Here is a 22,120-nt window from a genome sequence, read left to right as displayed (position 1 = left end):
GTGTATCACGCTGGGCCTCAAAACTTTCTGGGGCCATGTGAAAGCTCAATCTTTTGCCATATAATGTGCTGGATTAGCTACCAAGCTATGATGTGGTTGAATTTACTTTTTTCAAGTAATTCCTCTGTTGATGCTGTCCATTCAGGAATCCATGAAAGCTTGCATTTGATGATCAGCTACACGTCAATGCAGAAGTGAATATTTCCGTCACAAATCTTTATTGGTTTCTATAAATTCTTTTAACTAAAGTTGCTGTATTGAGCCTTTGGCATAAAACAATCTCGAATTCATGTTTTATTAAAAAAAAAAAAAAGCAACAACTGTTCAGTAGATACTGAAACATTTTTAATGACTGTCAATCTCATAAAACTGTTCTAGCTTATATGTTATCAGTTCTTCTTCATCTGCTCTTAGTTAGCACCAGTGGGCTCTTTGTTCCCTCAGGAAGTCCATCTAGATATATGTGTATAATCTGTTTTATCAAAGGTAACCATGGTGTTAGCAGTTCTTCACAGAGGTGCTTGCAGTAACTGAAGATTTCTGCTCTCTTTTAATTGCAGGTGCTCCTAGGCTTTATTTCAAACTTATTTTCATAAAGAAAATGTGAATTCCAGGTCACGTATCTCTTTCTGTAAGGCATGTGAGACCTTTTCTATCTGTGAAGTTTTTATTCATACCTTATCTATTCAGTTTTATGACTCAGCTAGTTTAAATGATGCACCTGTTCTAACCAGTTAGGTATTTCTATTAAGGCCTGCTAGGCTAATAGGAAATATGGACTGCAAACTATTTTAATACTAGTCAGGAAAGTCAAGGAAAAGTGTAGACAGACTTTTCTCCAAAAGACTCTGTGCTATTTCTTTTTCCTTTTCAGTCTCAAGGTATAGTTAGTGTGCTGAAATAAAAAGGAAAAGATTAGAACAAATTGTTGTGCTAGAAATACATTTGAGCTGTGTTGAACTTTGAGGTATTAATTGTCTAAAATAATACTATAATAGAACTATGAACAAAACCAAAAACATAGTTTTGTTAAACCTTGGAAATACAAAATATTTCAAATCTAATATTTCAAATCAAATTTCACAAATTAAACCCAAGGAGATAGCTGAGCTTTATTATTATTATTATTATTTTGTGTGTGCATATGTGTGCTATCTTTACAGAGCATTAATAGTGTATTTACAGCAATGGAAATGTTCAGTTAGTAAAACAAGGCATTTCAATTAATAAAAACCTAGGATATTTGTGAATAATCTCTGCCTTGAATTAAGGAAGAACTAGAGAGAGAAGAATATTTTGATACTTAGATTTAGAGAATAGTCTGGATTATGAGCACATAGGAAAAAAATCTGTGCTGAAGGCTGAAGATTTCACCAAGTCTTCTGATATCTTCTCTATGGAGGCCTGAGGCAGCTGGGAGAATGGAATGTCTGAAGTAGGAATTGTGTGATGTATGTCTGTCAGTCAGTGTACTACTGAAAAATGCATCACATTATCTGACATAATCTGATGAATTTAAAGAATTTTAGTGTTTTTTCTGAAACTAAGAGCAGCTATTGTTAACTTTAAGAAATTGGAAGAGTAATTTATTAATTCTTGTGCAATGTCTAATTTTGGACATCTAATTACAGTATTAGGGCAGGTTGCAACCAGTATCTGTGCTGTCAAATTAGGTTTCTGTCATGTGGAATAATAGCTTACTTTCCAGAGGACCAACTTGCTTTCTAAATTGAAGGATTTATATGGTGTGTTTTTATATTCTATTATAGAATGCCCAGAAAGATAAGTTTCTCTGATATGTAAGGTAAAAAGGGAATTAAATACTACTTTTTGCATTTCTATTGGCAATTTCAACATACCAGTACACAGATTTGCATATTTTGTGTGGAATTTTGTTTCACGATTTTTGTTTTCAGTTAGTGTTTTCCTTACTTGTCTTCCTCTTGAACTGTGTAAACTGGCTTTCTTATATTCCACAGGAATTGCATTGCTTGTGGTTATTTTATACACACTCGTAAATCTTAGGAAAAAATTGTCTCTGATTGCTTTGTGAAGAAGCTTTCACAGCTGCAGTTTTTTCCAGTTGAACCTTCCAGTTTGCTTCTTTATCTTTTCTTATTTTTTCTGTGAATTATTCAGTGTTCTTATTTTATCTTATTCTAAATTTTCTTGTTACTTATCTTTTTATAGTATCTGATTTCTTGTTTTTCTTTGATCCTTCTTTTTTTTCTCACCTTATACTCCACAACAGAATTACTATTTCCTTAAATGAAAGAAAAATGTTTATAGTTCATGTTAAATAATTTACAAAATGAAATAAAGCTTAAGAGAGCCTTTTGTTTGTTTGTTTTCTATAATGAGTAGAAGTGATCTCTACCAAAGGACTACATTGAAAGCATGAAAGAGATACAAAAACTCACACCCTGGACACTGTTGACCCATGAGCGGGGGTTGTTGTCTTAAAGAGATGAGCTCCCTGTTTCTTCATGAAAATGATTGAGTTCCAGGGTAATAAATATGAACTTTCAGAACTGTAATATGTTTTTACATGTAAATTTAGAAATAATTTGGGAAAGCAGTGTTTCATGCATTTATTTCACAAATGAAAGAAAATTTCTTTATTCCTTATAGTGAAAAAGTAGCTGAGTTTCCAATGTCTTAAAGAGCTGACAATACAGAGTTACAACATTGAAGCTTTTTTTAAAAACATATAATTACATTTTTTCTTTTTTCTTTTTTTTTTTTTTTAGTTTATTTTAATGTTGATATACATACCTACAACATAAAATGCAATGAGGGGACAAGATAATAAATTTTCTGTATCATATTGGCTGAGAAAAACGTTGCTCTTCCTCTTCTAATGCAAAGTCCAATAGCTCAGCTCTACCATAGCTTAGCAAAAGAGAGCAAAGGTCAGCTGTAGATAAGCTTGATGAACCATTTCCTTTCATCTAACAGCAATTTTTTCTTTTTTTTCCCCTGTTAGTTGTCAGATGTCCACTGGATTGCTGTATAAATGCTGTTGACAATCTATGAAACTCTTCTACAAAAAGATAAAATACTAACAAATTTTTCATTTTAATACTAGCTCATTTTTCTCTCTTTTATCTCCAGGTCAATATAAAATTATTTCTGTGGTGGTGAAGTATGTAACATCGTCAATAGACTAAGCAGAGGAAATGCGAAAGGAAGAATAGTATTTTCCTGTCTGATTATTTGTATTAAAATAATATTATCGAAGTTACTCAGATTTTGGTAATGTCAGAATTTGTTCTGACAGGGGACAGCCTAGAGGGTAGAGTGCAAAGGGGGAATTCAGAAAGTAAATGAGAAATGCAGTTAATTACAAGTTCCGTAACTAACTGTCACTGCATCACAATGGGACTGAAAAGAGTTCCTGAGGGATGTAAAAATAAAATAAAGTAAGTGGAGCTGCACTGTGTGTGCATTTAGAAAAATGAATCATTCAGATGAATTCAGATACGTGTCAATTTGATTATAGCAGGTAGGAAACACTGAGATTCAGGACAAGTCTCCTCTATTAAGGATGCATCTCCTTATGGTGCATACGCATTTTGCATCACTGTGCTTTTACTGGTTTCCTGGGAGTTCATTACTGAGGCTTGCTGCCACACTAAGCAGTAACTACTCTCCCATAATGATTTTCAGCAGTGCTGGTAGGACTCTCCCACCTCATCGTATTTAATTATTTATTTTAATTTTAACTCATTCTGACAGTCTCTTGAGATATACGACTCATTTTCATCAGGGCTCCCAGGAGAAAGAAATAACAGAAGACTGCTTTGCAGCTGCATGCATCATTATAACAAAATCCATAAAGCAGGACACTTAATCTGAAGCTACAGACAAGAGCACTGAACAGTCAGCATCTCAGTATGAGAGTGAAGGCAGCAAATGAGAGCATTTCAGAAAGTTCAGTTCTTTTACAGTTGCTCATATTTTGTCTATTTCCTACTTCCTCATTATCCATTTCAGATCTTCCCGTCTGTACTTGCCCCCTGCAGACTAGCTTTGCTGTCTTCATGGCAGATTGTTTTGTTTTGTTTATTTATTCTTAAATGAATGTTTCTAGTAGACCTTTAATAGAAGGATGCTGAGTAACTAAGAATAGCTTTACACTGAGCATTAATTAGGCTTTGCTTTTAGTATAAGTTTACAAGGGCCAAAATACTTCAAAGAACCTTTACTACATATCCTTGTTCTTTTAATTGTTGAACTTCTCATGTGGAAATGATGATTCTCCAGGCTTCAAACACAAATCAGTAACTCTTGAAGCCTGAATTCCTGGTTATAACAGGAAACAGACTCTATAGTCATCTTCCCCGCCCTGCCCCCCCCCCACCCCCCTCCCCCTTCTCAATTCAGTTTTAAAAGATATGCAGAATAAAAAAGTTAAGATTTTAATTTTTGGTATGTTATTTAACAAATAATCTCTGAATTAAATTAAATAACAGGATTTTTAGAACAAAGTAAATTCACTTTCTTATGCTTAACGTTAAGCCTAAGAAGAGCAGACATTTAAGAGATAGAGAAATCCATTGAATATTTCCATTTTTTTTTTGTTATTATTTGTTCTAATTGTATATATATAACACAGTTTACATGATCCATGTTGGTATTTTTGAATTTACTCTGTGGATGACTTCAGAGAGGAGTGAGAAACAAAGATCTGTATAGTAAATCTTGATTTATTGCTATACTCTGTGCTCATTTATATTCATTCTTTTAGAAAATATGAGTTTTCCACCACTATCACCCTCACAATTTTTATAAAGGAGAGTTTAGTAGTAATGATTTCAAATACATTTTAAATGTGCCATTCTAAGAAATCTCAATGCACCTTATATACAATTTTTTACATTATTGTGCACTGATGATAGTCTTATAAACTGCTCCCAAGCATTTCCCAAGATGGAAACTAAAGGAAGAAAAATAATACTTGAATAGATAAAATAGCAGCCTTACAATTTTGTAAGGTACCGCTTAATTTAATGTATACCTGAAATATAACAATGACTTAACTATTTATTTAAGTAGCTCATCTGCTATATAGGAATATAGGAATCTTTATTAGGAAACTGCATTCCTCAAGGCAAAACCGATTTCTAGCAAGAATAAGGAAGGAATGCAGAAAGGTGTGGAAACCAAGGAGGAAGTTACAGTTAGAAACGAATGTGACTCGGATTGTCTGGATATGCGCTCTCGTATGACTTCATACAACATTTAGCTCTGAAAAATTCCTATTAAGTCACATTTGTATGTTAAGCAGGTTATAGTACATTGCTGTTATATGAAATCTGTTCTGAAATGGGATATGAGGCTTCTAAAAGATCAGTGGCTTGGCCTTTGTTGTGTTTGATGGGTGATTACATTGACAAAGAATTAGAAAGCAGGGTAAAATGGAATGCTAAGAATTTCTTTCTTCAGTAAAAAAATACTGTACTGAATTTCTTTTTCATCTCCTCCCCAGACACGGGTGACTAGTGGTCTTCCTTCAGAATAACCCCGTGTAATAAACGAGTAATAGTGATAGAAAATATGTCAGTAACGGGTATTTCTAATGCACAGCAAAGTCTTGAAGTCCTCTTCTTTTATTGTGAGCAGACTTTTCCTGTATCTTTCTGTTTGCATCTGTTTGCACGTGGCTTTGAATGACTTCATTGTACCTAAACAAAGCCAATATTGGAAAGTGGTTCAATTATTTATTTATTTATTTATTTTCTAGATTTATTTGCATGTTTGGAGTCTCCTAAATTGATTGATTCTTGATATATTCAGATAAGTGATCAAACTTTTTGCTCAGAGTAACTATTTATCTGAGTTTAAAAAACTATTTTATTTGTTTCTGAGGTATTTTACTTTATATTCAACACCAAATTCAGCGTACATTTTCATATTTTACTATTTTGTTTAAAAAAGATTGTATTTTTCTTTTGAAACTGAGAAAGTATTGTGACTGTGAACTTAGATGCTTCTATAAAAATCATTTGAACAGCAGTATCTGAATTTTCTGTCAATATAATCTAATTTTATGACATGCTGATATGATACTGGTTGGAATTTAAGTAAAGGACAATTAGTAAAAATGCATGTTTTGACTGAATATCTTTTTCAGTATGCTGTAATACTAACTCACAATCCTCAACCCATTTTGGAGACTTTATTTGAAAACCATTATAGCCATGGTATTTTTCACCATGTTGGATCTCTGTGCAGTGTATGGAAGATTGAAAACTTACCTGAAATGATTTGTCAGTCCTTATCTGTCTAATGACACTGTAGCAGTGTTGTTGTTTTTTTTTAACTGCTGGAATATATCAGTGACTTACTTGTAGGTAATCTCCAATTTAACTTGCTCAGGTCATCGAGTTTTTAATGAAGTGTATTCTCTTTGTAGCTTGGAAAAAAAATGCTAATTCTTAAGGTATTTTAATAAAAACAATCAAAAACCAAATTTACAGAAAGGAGTCAAATTTTAGTTACAGTGAGAGCCTTTGAGAGAGTGGTTGATACAGCTGTGAGTATAATCTAAGGTCAATAATCTTAAAATTTCTGGTTTTAGTGATGAGTAAGTGGCTTTCTTTTCTTTCCCTATTAGATAGAAAATGGTCGTCTGTGGAGCTCTGTGGTGAAGACCTCAGAAGAAATACCAATTTTTCCAGTCAGCTTTTCATAATGTAAATATAGTTTGAGCTTCCCCCAATGGGCAGCTGAACCATGAACAAGCAGAAAAATCCTTTTTGGACTGTATTACTGAACCAGGCTTCACTTTCCATCTCGAGAACTTTTTAAAGGATTACAGCTGAAAAAGACAAGGGGAAGAAAACTTTGAACAGAAACCTTATCCTACAATGAGAATTACAAGTACATCTTGTATCTGCCCAGTCCTAGTTTGTCTCTGTTTTGTGCAGAGGTGTTATGGAGCTGCTCATCATGGCTCCATCAAGGTGACTAGAAATCAAACAAAACATATAGAAGGTGAAACAGAAGTACATCATCGTCCCAAGCGTGGATGGGTGTGGAATCAGTTCTTTGTTTTAGAAGAACACATGGGACCAGATCCTCAGTATGTAGGAAAGGTAAGGTCATTATCTTCTTGTTTTAATTTTTCCATCCCCTGAAACATGGCACTGATAGAGGAAAACCAAGTTTCTCCTTAGATGTCACCTAATTTTAAAAATGAACACCTCTCATGTTGTTATATACAGGCACAGTGAGCTTACCAGTCCCCTAGGTATGCTTTCTGTGTTTATTATAAGCAGAAATATTAAAAAATAAGTAAAAAGGATGAAGTTAGAGTATTTCTTCTGAGCTCAGATAGACATGGAGTGAGTGCAGCTGATACTCTTATATTGGATCCTGTAGGCCCCTAAGTGAATAATGTTTGAATATGTCAGTACTAAATAATTTTCTGGAGTATTTCAAAATAAGGTTCAGTTCTACTTCAGGGAATATAATAAATACAATCTAGATTCAATAACATATGAATTCCAGGATGTAAGGGCAAGTTGGAAAAGGACTCTTTCAAAGGGAGATCTCTCTGTGACATTCTTATGAGATGCAGGTGGTATTTACTTGTTGCAATTCATAAGAAGTCTGTAGAAACAACAGGCCCTGTATTTTTGTATTTACACAGTGAGTTTCATGCATAATGTTCATGCTGATGCAGTTGTAGGTTAGCCAACTGAATTCTAGTTTATTATGTGTAATATTGTCTAGGTAATTTATGTTTTAGATTTACTCTAAAAAAAAAACAACACAGAAATCATTATATATTTGGCTTTACTGAAAGACATATGACAGATGGAGTTTTTCTCCCTCTGAGCACTGTCAGCATAATGATAGAATTTCTTATATGATCTAGAATAATCTTTATTTCCTTAATGAAATTGGAGAAATATGTTGAATATGAGAGGTAAAGATGGTTTACCTCTTTACTGAGGTACTTTTTTACTTTAATGAGAAAAGCATGGGGAATTTTGGGACTATTTCATTTTGTCTTCATTTTGCCCTCAAGACTGTATTTTAGAATATGCAAAATATCCAAGGAAACCAGTAGCTCCTGAAATCACAGATGTCTGGTAGCCAGGGCTTTCAAATTTGAAAAGTATCATCTCAACTCAAAATAGCAACTGGAGCATTTGTATGTAAGATACTGTCAACACAAAAATCAGAAAAATACCCTATTTTGTTAGGCCAGCCTTAGAAAAATGCCAAGTACTTGGCACATTGAAAGTTTTTAGGATTCATGTGGGAAATGTAGGCTGGGGAAGAATGTTTCTAAGTGGAAATGATGGGTTACATTGAAATAAAGGTTTTTAAGGTAGATGAGCTGATGAGGGCATATTCCTCTAGACACCATGCTTGTCTGATTAACATTTTCATGTATAAATTTGGAACAGAAGAAATATTCCATGAACATTTTGCCAAGGTGGAACTATGCAGGAGAATCAAAAGATTATCTGGATAGAGCTTGATTGCAGGAAGAATATTGGTACTTTGAGATACAGAGTAAACATCAAGACCACAGTCTAATAAGGCTCATGTAGAACAATATCATGGATTTCTCTTGTGCACTGTTGATTCGTCAAGTGAAAGGGACAGAGGAAGAGAAAGATCTGATCATCAGATAAATTATAGCTTCTACTGTTGTATTTTAAATGAGGTAAGTATGATTTGAAGCTGCAAAAGCTAACATAGTAAAAACAAAGACAATATTAAAGCTGCTGTACAAAGTAATGCTAACGTGTTTACTTCTGTCTTTAATTTTGGCCAAGAAAAATGAATTTACCTGTGAAACTACGTACAGAAAATCCAACATTATGGTTTAGAGTGGTGGTGGAAGGTAAAATATGCTTGGATAATAACCATCAAAAATAATAGCAGAGTATGTATATACTATGTAAATACATTTCAGAGGAAACCACAGGGGAAAGAGACCTATTTGATTCAGCTCATCCCTGAAAAAAGTTAGTTTTTGCTCACAGTGAGTTAATTTAGGATGGAAACAAGAAAATAAGCAAGATTCTAGAAGAGGCTCTTAATAGGAAGAGTGGCAGGATCTGAAAGGATTTCAAAGCATGCTTGTCTTTATGTTAACGTTTTGAAACATGAAAGAGTGGACACCTGGATTTAGTGACCTATAGGATGATCCCTTTCAATTTTATGTTGCTGTGGTAATGTTAGAAGTATACTTTCATCCTCTGACCTCTATATTAATGCTACATTTATAAAGATCAATGAATAGGATTGTGTTTAATCCTTTGTGGTCAGAAGCACATGCTTTATCTGAGGACATTTCTTCCTCACTACTTACCAATATTTTTCTTCCTTTTCCTGTAAGAATTCCCTATGGTCTATATAATTTTCTACTCTGAGTACATTGCAACATTTGTAAACTCATTTTTGCAGAAGCTTTGTGGGACATAGAAGCATCTATACTCTATTTTATATTTGGTAAATAATGCTGTGATGGTTCTGATGGTACCTGATTTACTGCAAAGATCAATCACATTGCTTCGTTTATTTTTAATTTGGAAAGAAAAAGAAATGGCTGGCTGGGACTGATGTAATGTTAGTTATAATAATGTTTAGTAATAATCATTGTGCTTGAGTTGATTTCATTTTGAAAAAAAATGGTTGCTCAGTTGATGTTGCATTTAATTATACGTACCTCACAAGTCCTCATTTGACCTGTCTAATTGAATAAAAGATTTTCATGATAAAACCCTTAGATTATGAAAGAAGGCAATGTGAGTGTTGCCTCTAAATTCCAGGCTTCCATTCAGTGGCAGCACCTTATCAATTCTGTCAAATTATTAATTTTGTAGACTTCTCTGCTTCACTGGTGAGTGTTTTGCCATTTGATATCCGTCCTTTCACATTTTTCATACCCAGTTTGAAAGCAGAATCACAGAAAGCAGAGTCATTGTGTACAATGCTGTTATAATGATTACAGTCATTGTCATGGAAATGCACTCTGAGGACAAGAATAGGGCAGGCCTGCCATGAGTATAGTGAAGTTTCTCATTCTTATCAAGAAAAGACTGTCAAGGTTATGGATTATTTTACTGCTATCATCTGTTATACATCAAAAGTTAGGACAACAAGTCATCTTTATACTTTAATATCAAACATATCTCATATCTCATTACTTCTTTTCTGTTGAAAACATATAGTTCAAAGACTAAAAATCTGTATAAAATTATTCCATATTTGTGAAGTGTATGAGAATCTTATAGGAACAAGGAACATGGCAAAACACAGGTCTTGGAAAAATTAGGTTGTGATAGAAATAAGAAAATAACCTCTTGTGTATTTTAGATATTTTCTGTGGTACTGGCATTACTGAACTAGTTCTCTGTTGTTTCCTTTTGGATCAGTCTTCATTGTTTTGTAGCTTGCTTCCTTTAAAAGACAAATGCAAAAACATTTTGGTACTTAAAAAGGTATCTCTAGACATTCAAACCACAGTGACTTCTTTTTCCTACAATCCTGACTTATTTTGGGAGGCTTTCTTGAAAACTCCTTAAGATCAATAGTATCTAACAGTATTCAGACAGACTGCTTATTTCTGTGTGTATGCATGCAGTGAAGAAATTTCATTAACCGGGAGCAAATGTCCTTGTCCCAAGCAGTTGAATCCACATAACTGAGCTTCCAGCTACAAGAGAAAACATGAGACATTCCCAGGTGAAAACTATGTTAATTAAAACGTGACTGAGTAATGAAAAAGGGACTAGTAAGAGCACTTAATGGGTGGTCCGGTATCATCCTTCTGTTCACCAGATCAGGAGAACGAAGACCCTCCTGAGGAAACTTGTGCTGTAGTGCTGCAAACTAACAATTCTACAAATTGCATTTCCTTTGCATTTCCTCCATGTTTCCAGGTTAAATAGTTCATAGATCAGAAATTGAAGAGCAAAAGAGCAAACGATTTTAAGAGAGAAAAGAGAGTATATCAGTGTGTAACATTATTTTTCATTTTGCATGTCTTCGTCTCCAGAATAGCCGTCTAGTCCTGTGATATTACTTAAAAGTTGCAGTGGAAGCAGTTCGTAACTAGACGTTCACTGTGTTTTTTGACTTTGGGGGGAGAAGTAAATATAAATAAATAAATAGAAATTATATAGTGGAAAAGGGGAGATCAATATTGGTTAGAATCTGAGTGAATCATGCTATTAGAGGCAATTGCACAAGAATGTAATGAATAAGATTGACACTTGATTTCTCTGCAGACCCTTTGGATCTTTGCATTATCAAATATATACCTCTTAATCCACTTCAAATGTACACTCCAGGGCAGGAACAGCTTTTCAAGTATTCAACTGTGTATAGGTTTTTTAACAGTTGTTTCTAAATTTGGGGGAAAGTGAGAGTTATTCTTAGTTTACTCATTTTTTTACTTATAATATTAAAATATTTTCAGATTTGTTTTGATGGGGAGTGTAAGGAAGAATGGAACAGATGGTAATGAGTGTGAACACAGGAAAGGGAAGCGGAATATAACAGCTGTTAAAAAGTCCTGAAATCATTTTACTGTAAATTAGGTGAGGAAAGTCATCCCTGCTAATGGGTCTATTAATTTGTTATTTTAGTCTTCAAAACAGAAATACTGCATAAAAAACTTGTTATTAAGAAATCCTTTTCAGGTTGGTATGATGATGTGTCATTGCAAGAAACTAGTCCTAGTACAGGAAAGTGAATCTAGTCTTCTCTGATCAGATCAAGACAATTTTGCATCTCAGATTTAATGACAGGAAGGGAAAAATGTATCTTTCAGAATATATGCTAGGGAAGAAGCAAAAGCTGAGTTTCACAATTAAAATGGCTTCATTTAGTGGCAGAGGTTTAAATAAATAAAGCATACGAGATGTTTCATCATTTTAAACATTAGCAAACAGTTCCAATATTCAGTCTAATTTAAAAAGTAGTTTTATTTTAATTTAAAGATAATGAAAAGGTAAGTTTAAATGCTATAGTCTAAAGATTTTGCACAAGGCTTGCTAACCATCGTCATACCTTTGTAAAATTAGTATGAAGGGCATAAACAGATGCAGAACAATGTGCATCTAATTTTCTACCGTTTAAGATGCTCCTTTTAAAAATGAAAACATTAGTCAAAATAATTTTCCTCTGTCTAGCAAAAGCATGGTAGCAATAAAAACATAAATGTGTGAATGAACATTTTTCTGTTATTTTATGGACTTTGATTGCTTCTTAGAATTTTTACACTCAGATTTACTTATGTTGAAAAGAAGTTGTAATGAAAAGGAATAGAGTTAAACTCAGCAAACTTTTAAATTACAAATGTAATGTGTTTGGTGTGAAAAAGATTTTCACTACTGTTACTTTTTAATTCTTCTAGAGATTCTTAGAAGGAGGACCAACACTGAATCAATAGAGTTAATATCTGAGCACAGGTTTTTAACTATATTAATTCAATTTAAAGGTGAGAGATGTCTTCAGCTTCTTCCAGAGGACCTCTCCAGGAGTCTGTGAGACTGAGATTATAGATGTTGACACTGGAAAACTAGAGTTATGTACTTTAATAGAGCCTTTTTTACTTTACACACATATATATCACACACAGACCCCCTTTTACATTTTTTCTGTTGTGTGCAGATCACTAACATCTAACTTTAATGGGACTTTGTACCCATGTTTATGGCGTTCTGCTCTCTGATTACTCAGGTCCTCATTCATGTCACCATTAATACTGATAAATAGCATCTTGTTCAGTGTCATTTAAGTTAACAGGAAGCCAACATTGGTCAGACAAGACAGTGTCTTTTTTTTTTTCCATCTCCCGCTGTTGCTCAGGGAGCAGGTTTACCAAGAAACAGAGGAATTGGCCCCTCTCCATCATACCTCTATGACATAACCTAAAGTTAGTAATATGTGACTTCCTACGTGATAGCAGCTACCTTATTTTTTGCTTTTTACAAAAAGCTACCCGAAGACCTGCCACCCCAAAGCTTTTCATACTAAAAATAAGCAAGAACTTGCACTCTGTGTTGTTTTATATGGAATTTTAGTTCACATCCTGAATATTGCAAGGCATCCTCATGACTGTATTACAAAACAGGTTCTTTATGGCAGTAAGATTAGTTGTACAGTGAGGGTCCAGGTGACATCTCTGGGGCTGTGGGACCACACTGTGAGGCAAGGCCAGGGTTGCCCCATGTTGGACTGTGCCGTTTCCAGCTGGCTCCAGTGGCCCCAGTGCAGGGCACGGCCGGGTCCAGCAGCCAAGGATGGGTACTTCAGGAGACCTTGAGGAAGAGAGGGCATGATGCTGCCCGCAGCTGCCAACAGGAGGAGAAACAGCCCGTCTGCACCCAGGGAAGAGGAGGAGGACACGAGAGGCTACAGGTGCACCCAGCACCAATGGCATCCTGGCTTATATCAGAAACAGCACAGCCAGCTAGAGCAGGGAGGTGATTGTCTTTCAGTACTCAGCTTTGGTGAGGCTGCATCTTGAGTACTGTGTACAGTTGGCCCCTCACTACAAGAAAGACATGGAGGCCCTGGAGCATGCAACAGAGCTGGCAGGGGACTTATGGGGAGCAGCTGAGGGTTGTTCTTTCTGGAGAAGAGGAGGCACAGGGGAGACATTTATCACCGTCAATAATTGCCTGAACGGAGGTTGTGGCAAGGCAGGAATCAGCTTCCTTTTCAGGGAAACAGTGATAGGACTAGAAGTAATGGCCTCAAACTGTGCCAGGGGAGGTTCAGGTTGGATGTTAGGAAAATTTTCTTCTCAGAAACAGTGGTGATGGATTGGAACAGGCTGCTCAGGGAGATGATAGAGTCACTGTCCCTGGAGCTGTTCAAGAAATGCATAGGTGAGGTACTAAGGGACATGATTTAGTGGGCATGGTGGAGATGGGATGACGGTTGGACATGATCTTAGTGGGTTTTTTCCAGCCCTGATTATTATCTGATTCTATTCTATGATTCTCTGACAGGGGGCCACACTGGAGTGAGGCTTTCCCTCAGCCTTTGGGAAGGCCCAGCTGCAGCAGGGCATGGTATGAGGAGGGAGGAGAAGGCAGAGAAGGGCTGTCAGGTACTGGACCCACTCCCCAGCCCCCTGTACTGCATGGGATCAGGAGGTGGAGGGGTCAGGGACACGAGGGGTGAGGCTAGACCCAATGAGATGTGTGGGAGGGGGGGATATTTTAATATTTTTCTCTGTTTCTCACTGTCCTTTTTTATTTGGCTCTAAATTATATTAATTTTCCCCAATACTAGTCTGTTTTTTCCACGAAATTAATAACTAACCGGTGTCTGTGTTGACTGAGCTTTCCCACTGTATTTTGTCTTCCCTTTCTACTGAAAAGTTAGAGGCACTCCTGGCTTGTGGCAATGAAGAAATTTGTCGGTTTCATTTTTAAGAATGTTTAGCAGTTAATCTTAAATCAGGAAGTGATGAAGCTGATTATATGCTGGCTAATTCAAATATAAATTGACATCTAAATTATTTCTCAAGTACTTTCTCAGTGCTAGAGAAGTATTAATTCATGTTCATTTTCTTGTATAAATTTCCTCACATATCATCCTTTGAAATATGTTGCTGCATCATTTGCCTAATTTATCAAGTTATCTGAGAAGTTACTTTTACATAGGTTATTTGTTCAGTGAAAGAAATGCTTGTTGCATGATTAAAAACCTAGATGAAGTAAAAAATAAACAATTTTTTACTTGACTACAATAAAAAAATGCAAAAGACAATCATTCTAATTAGATGAACAAATACAAACTAAATGAGCAGTAGTTAGTTGTTTTCTGCTTTTTTTTATTAAGAACGATGTGAAAAATGAAGCCATATAGAACATAATTTAGCAGGAAGATTTGTTTTATTATTATTATTATTTTGTAACCTGAGAGATAGATATTCTAAAAGGAGTTTCAGGTCCAGAAGCTTATTGAAAATTTCTCTCAAAGTGGCTGGATATATGAGCCTGCAATGTTCTAGGACTCATAGTGAAGTTTGCAGAGGGTTGTGTAGTATGTCATCTATAGCACTGAATGTTGATTTGGAATATATTCCCTTATAAGCTATAACTTCTTCAATTTATTAGATACTTTAACTATATGTCTTCTTTCAGTTGTTGTATCACAATTATAAGAATTACATAAAATGTTGAAAATTTATTTTCTGTGGTCTAAACCATAAGCATATTTTTCAATGAGAATGAAACTCTCTTAGACAATAAGAAATAAAAGTAAGGAATCTAGCATTTAAACTTCCATCTTTTCCTTTTGTATCTCATCATAGAACACAGTCTGTGAAACTTAAATCATGGTCATCAATTTCTAAATGAATCACCTCTGTAAACATTTATTTTCTAAAATACAAAAGCTATTTTATAATTATACTGGAAATTGCCAGTTTATAAACATAAAAGATTTTTTTTCCTTTGCTTTTCAGGATTAGCTCTGTTTAGTTCTTGACAAGAAATTAGTTTTGATTTAAGTAGTTCTTAGCAGAAGATTATTAGCTGCAACTTGTATGTTTGCTGGGTTTTCTTGTTGTTCTTTAAATAACAGTGAAAAGAATACAAACACCTTTGTCTGGAAAGAAAGTGATGAGGTGATATTCAGATTATGCTCAAATATTTAAAGCCAGGAACCTGAGCAGAGGTAAATCTTCATATCTGGAGCTAGAACAAAATGTCTTTAAAGTTGTCTTTGTATTCCTAGGATACGGGGTCAATTTGCTTAAGTATATACTCTCCAGAATTTAGATGGGTTTTTTTAAAGCCAGGCTCCCTGTACAAAGCTTTTCAGAACAGGAGATAGAATGGACACTTGCAAAGATGCTTCTCTACTGAAAGGATCTGGGAAATAAGAGGGCCAGGTGAGTTTGTTGTAGGACTCATTCCAGTGAAGTAGGATACTACCCAGTATGGTGTGCATTTGTATCAAATCCTCCTTTTTCCTCTTTCAAAAGTTTGAAATCTTAGCATTAGTTTACAAGCAAATAATTCTTTAATCACCAAAGACGATAGTTTGGATTCATAAATATAACCTTGCTTTTAGTATGTAGCATAAGCATTTATATGCCCTTATCTCTTCTGTTTTCAGTTGCCTGTATTTACTGTCTGTTTATTTGTTCTGTTTTGGTATCTTCCAGTGAATCCGAATTTTAATACTTGAGGTATCACTGCAAATAATACAGCTTTTCAAAGTCTTACATAGAACACACACCAACGATTATAGTTCTACTGAAGGTATATTTTCATATTAGTCCAAAGGTGTAAGTGAACTATGTGTTGTGATAGTATGTTGATAACCAAACAAGTAATATTCAGAATTAGAAGTTTTGCTTTATATCAGGAAAGCTTGTTTCAAAAGATTAATGTATATGTTTACAAAATAGAAATGCTTAGTATTAACATATATGCAGTCTGTTGGGACACAAGATCTGTTTATGTGTTGTTAATGTCTGTTTTTCTTTGATTCTTTTAAATGTATTTATATTGCTTCTTTCACGTTATGACTTAATATTTAAATCAGTAAACAGCAATACCTTTTGTTATACAATTCAATAATATGATTTTAGAACTGGTAGGATTTCACAGGAGTACCGCTTATGCGCCCTTAATATTTGAATACTTGTCTGAAAACTGAGTCAAATCACAACCCTACCATGTATGAAATGAAAAAGACCTTAATGGACAATTTATATGTAATGTTAAAACTCAAAGAACATTCTTATTGCTCTGCTCACAGGAATATCAAATTGCAGTGACTTGCTGAGGCTTCTAAAGGTAGGAGAAATGCAGCAATAATGGAGGACGTCCCTTATTCCTTGGAAAACAAGATACTTTTTACATTGAAATTGAGATATAACCCCAGTATAAACAGTCTTTAACCGTAACAAATGAGAGTTTAATAAGCAAACTAGTCATGAAATTGCCAAAACAAAACAAAAAAAGCTAGTCTTGGTCTTAAGTAATGCTTAAAACAAATGCACAGCACCTGCCAGAAAGATGTAAAGGGCTAAAGGAAGAGGGAAGGTAGAATTAAATCATAGAATCATAGGGGTTGGAAAGGATCTCAAGAGATCATCGAGTCCAACACCCCTGCCAAAGCAGGTTCCCTACACCAGGTAAAAATTGTTTAAATTGCAATTGTTACCAGGTGAGAGAAACAGAAAAGGCTAAAATGTCTTCTACATTAATTATAATCACAGAAACACACGTTGAAGAAATTTTCAAAAATGCTTGCAGTGAAAAGCAAACAGACGAGCATACAAACATCAGAATGAGAATGATGGTCAGGGATTGTTGTGCCAAAAGATAACGTATAAAGGGTGTAAAGAGAGCAAAGTGAGGTTATGGCAAAAAAGCTGAGACTGCTTAAAAAATTACTACTGGAAAGCTTGAGAAACACAGCACAGTCATTTGATAAAGAAGGCATCAAAGGAGAAGCATCAAACTGAGACATCAGTGCAAAAGGCTGTGGAGCAAATCAACAGGTGAACAGTAATTATCACATGTACTTAATGCAGTGATCTGAGAAGTGCCTAAACCAGTAACTCTAGTAAATAAATTCTCATGTAAAACTATCTTGATGTGTAGATATGCAAGTAACAAAAGGTGCAGTGTTCTCAGTGTTATTAATAGTAATAAAAAACTTGTATTTGGGGCAAAACAATGCCATTTAATATTAAGAAAATGTATTTAGGTAAGACAGTGATTAGTCAAGTGAAAATTTGCATTAATTACACAAAACTATTGAGAAAGTTGGAAGCACTAGTCATAGAGAAATGCATCAAAGGAGTATAAGACAGAGTGAAATTCAGTACAGATAAATGTACAATAGAACATGAGCTGCAACTGGTTTAACTGAGTTGACAGTAATTTCTAAGTAACAAGACTATAAGGTCATATTCGTTCCTTGAAAAGCCTCCGTCAGCTCTTGTCTTGCTCCAATTAAAAGAGGGAGAGCAGGTTCTTTAGATATATGTGTACCCAACAGCGAGATTGAGACACAATGGGTCAAATGCTAGCCCAACCAGTTTATTACAAATTCTATCAGCTTAGGGAGATGGAGAAAGGAAGATGGGAGGTAGACAAGAGATAGGAAATAAAAGCGAGAAGTCTTTGTTGAAATCAAGAGAAAGATAATCACCATCAGGATTCTAAAGTAGCTTTTAAATGTGAAACTATCCACAAAGTGATGCCAGCCTCATGACACCCACCACTCATGTCCTAGATAAGACAGAGTCTTATCTCAAAAAATGCCCTAGAAATCAAGCTTTGAGACATGAGAACAAAACATTGTTGTCTTTCACAGCTCTGTGCTTAGGAACAATCCAGTGAGCAAAATGACTATTCAGAATTATTAGAAAGGGAAAAAAATAACCCAACCAAATATGTTTACTGTATCAATCCAGAATATACCTTAATCTCAAACAGAAATAACACATCTCATTTTCTTCTCCTTTTCCTCAGTCTTACAATAGTAGTAATATTAATAATAACAACAATAATTAAAGAGATGCGCTACAAGATTGGTCAAAAATATAGAACTGTTTCTGCATGAGAAGTACTAAGTATTGAACTGTCACTTGAATTCCAGAAACTCCACATTTATAATTAACAGTCTGTATTCTGGGACTATTTGCAGCTGTTCTTTTTGTTTGTTTGTTTGTTTCATTTTCTTTCTGAATAGAGGATTTTTCATTGGAAGAGGTTGCTTTACGTTCTTGAATGATGAACAGCTGAGTAAAGGAGAGCTCTTCTGACTGAAAAGAGATGAAATAAAGCAAATTTGGTAGTGGCCAGGCAGTCATAAGTAGTGTGAGGAATGTGAATCAGGAATGTATTTCACTTCATTTTGCTTTCTTCTTAAAAAGCAGTAGAAGTCATCCACAATAAAATAATAACAATAATAATAATAATAGAATACAGAAAATAATGCAGTTCTGTGTGAAATTGTACTAATAATCCTAATTAGTCCCTCAATAATGAACTGAGGTAATTCAGCAGATAAAAAGCACACTAAGATGATGAGCAAGCCACAGTCTGATAGAAAATCCATTCATTTAAGATGTCAGAGCTGCAAATCTGTAACTGTAGGTAGGTAAACTTTGGATAAAATCACTTTTGCCCATCACAAACATTCATGTCATTTTAAATATTATTCCAAATCTGAATGTGTCAGAGGGTATTACTGATGAACTCAGTATTGCCAGTCCGTGCTTCCTCCTTAGATAAGAAGAACTATTCCTTTACATGTTTGTAATAGCACGGCAAGTCCTCTTTTCCAGTTTATACAGAAGTAGTTTGCACATTTCTTGTCACTGTCTGAAATCAATTGAATGTTTCTTTCCAAGCAAAAAGGTTTACATTCATTACAGGTAGTTTTCACATTTAGAGGAAACTGGCTATTTACAGTGATTCATTCAAGGTTTGTTTTTGTTTAAATCTGCAATTATAAGGATTTAGTAAAATCAAGGTTTGGATTCCAGTTAAAAACAGAAATATATATACTAGCATTGTTTATATAATCAAATATGTTTTGTGTAAAAATAAAAGAAAAAAGTTTTGTTGTTTTTTTTTTGCACACGGCTCCAAATAATGGTGGTATTCTATTTTTTTTGCTTTTAAATTGGTTTTATTTGTTTATCTGAGTAAAGATGGTAGATATTTAATACTTCTTGAAAAACAGATCCCATTGAGGAGACTCTATGTAGGAAAGCCAAAGCAGAGGCTCAGCATTCTCCCAGTCTAAGTTGAGGAAAAAGAAAAAAAAAAAACCTTGTCAGTGGTGAAAATTGGGTAACTGTTCTCAATTTTGCCACTTTCTTACAAACTAGCTGTTTGTAAGCTAGTAATAAACATTCACCTTGAACTATACTCTTTCATCTATTATGTATCAGTTTCTCCACTGAAGAGAGTAACAGTTTTTATTAGAGCCTTCTGTGTCCTTGGAGTACTGCCACTTCAACTAACTACTGCAGTTCATAGTAGAAGAAAGATGTAAATGGCTCAGTAGGCAGCATGCGGGGATATACTTTATTGCAAATTTAAGGGTTAGAGTAATATACCTAGTTCTTTCAGGAAGAGAAATATTAAGTAGCATTATACAATATTGGTAGTAACACACAGTAACTGTTCTATGGCTATGGTTTTCTTTGGTCTATTTTGTTATAGCGTTGAAGAAATCTGATATTAGTATGTACTGCTTATGTTGCCCAAGAAAGTGGGACCCATTACTTCCAACAGCAGTATAAATGCTAATACTTATTTCTGACATTGCTATTTCAGCAGAAATTAGGTAGTTCACAAGGCATATCCTGACACAGTAAACAGGCATTCTTCTGGATGTCTCAGAAGTGCTCCAGCCTATGTGATATTCATATTTATTTATTTTCTAATTTATTTTGTAAGGGAGCATTGTGGTTTAACCTGGCAGGCAGCTTAGTGGCACAGAGCCTTCCACTCACTCCCCCCTCCCAGTGTGATGGGGGGGGGGGGGGGGGGGGGGGGAGGGGGGGAAGTGTAGAACTTGTAAGTTGAAATAAAATATATTTACTAAGACAGAAAAGGAAAATGGAAATAATAGTAAGGATAATTATAATGTGTTTGCACATATATATATTTGCAAAGCAAGTGACTCACAATTGCTCACCACCCTCTGACCAATGCCCAGCCAGTACCTCAGCAGCAGCTAACCCTCCCTCCCCCCCAACCCCACTCACCACCCTTCAGTTTTATAGGTTTTTTTTTCACATGATATATTATGGTATGGAATAATCCTTTGGTCAGTTTGTCTCCTGTCAGCTCTTGTGCCCCCTCAACCCTCAACATGCATGACAGTACAAGAAGCTGAACTGTCCTTATCTCTGTACAGTACTCAGCAACAACTGAAACATGTGTGTTATCAACATTGTTTTCCTCCTGAAGCCAAAACATGGCATCATACCAGAAACTATGAAGAAAATAACAACTCTCTTACAGCTGAAACCAGGACAATAGGAGAACACTTGTTTTGCTCAGTCAGTTCTTTGTAGCAGACAATAATGAAAAAAATCCCTTGGTGAAAAGGTGATACAAGAGTGTCAAGACTCACAGGTACTCCAGAGAGAATGTGTAAATTTTCTGTCTTTCACAGTTGACACTTTTGTAAATTAAGGTTTCTTCAGAATGGCTAGAACTATTTCTGCTCTTTAAAATCAATACTCTTTCTCTCTCTTTCCTTCCTTCCTTCCTTCCTCCCTTCCTCAAGAAAATTTGAAACTCACTGCTATTCAGTAACTGTTTTCATCAGTGCAATGCCCTAAGTACATCTGTGGGTGCAATAATGGTTTATTAAGCTGAAGAATTTAAAAATTGATAGTACTTTTTACTCAAGAAAAGTTATCTACCTTATGTAAGTCTACGGAAAGGCAACCTCTTGTTGCCTTTCAAGTAAATTCAGGAATGGAAATCTTTCCACTGTGTCAGTTTACAGAAGAGAGCAACAGTGCTCCATTTTGTCAGCCATTCTCTTTTATCTTGAGTTCTCATTTGATATACTCTTTCTTCCCCTTCTACCAGGTTGTTTCCAGCCACTGGTTACTGTTTTCCAACTACTACATCCCTCCCCCATCAGAAGCACCACTAAAGAAGTGGAGACAAATCGTTCTTCAAGTGTGTTGAGATTCTGCAGAAGTATTTTCTCCTTGCTGTTTCTTACTCATCTGAATTCCCTTAGTTGGGAATTTAGCTAGTTAAAATTTCACTGGAGGATTGCAGTTTATATTTTCCAGAAATTCATTATTGTATTTGGTACTTTTAGTCTTACTTGTGTCATTGTGTCTACAGTTCTTTTGTACTTTGAAATGATCATCACTCCACTGAAGCCCATAATTAACAAGTAGTTGAGCTGTGTAAAAGAGGACTCTGTTCCTCCCATTTCCTTATCTTTTCCTATGTTTAGGTATTGAACAGAGAGCAATACCTATCTCTGCTGTCTTGCTTCAGCAGAACAGAAACATTGAAGAGTTGAAGATCTGAAGCCTACTAAACAGTAGGAATAGCATCTCATGTGGTAATTAATATAATCTAGTAGCATATTAACATATTAATGAGTTTTGTGT

At 35.0% G+C, this 22,120-nt stretch overlaps 1 protein-coding gene across 2 annotated transcripts in view; it reads left to right on the top strand.

The window, feature by feature from the left end:
- Positions 1-6,872: 6,872 nt before the first annotated feature.
- CDH18 (cadherin 18) overlaps positions 6,873-22,120 on the top strand; it is a 155,819-nt gene continuing 140,571 nt past the window's right edge. For both annotated transcript variants that reach the window (XM_065752086.1, XM_065752087.1), the window contains exon 1: positions 6,873-7,100. In XM_065752086.1, the coding sequence (XP_065608158.1) occupies positions 6,873-7,100 (228 nt within the window). The remainder of the gene's footprint in view (positions 7,101-22,120) is intronic.

Source organism: Cyrtonyx montezumae, unplaced genomic scaffold (genome assembly GCF_038088225.1).
Source record: "Cyrtonyx montezumae isolate F1298 unplaced genomic scaffold, pur_monq_1.0 scaffold_8, whole genome shotgun sequence".
NCBI classification, from domain to species: domain Eukaryota; kingdom Metazoa; phylum Chordata; class Aves; order Galliformes; family Odontophoridae; genus Cyrtonyx; species Cyrtonyx montezumae.
This window is presented reverse-complemented; position numbering and strand designations above follow the sequence as displayed.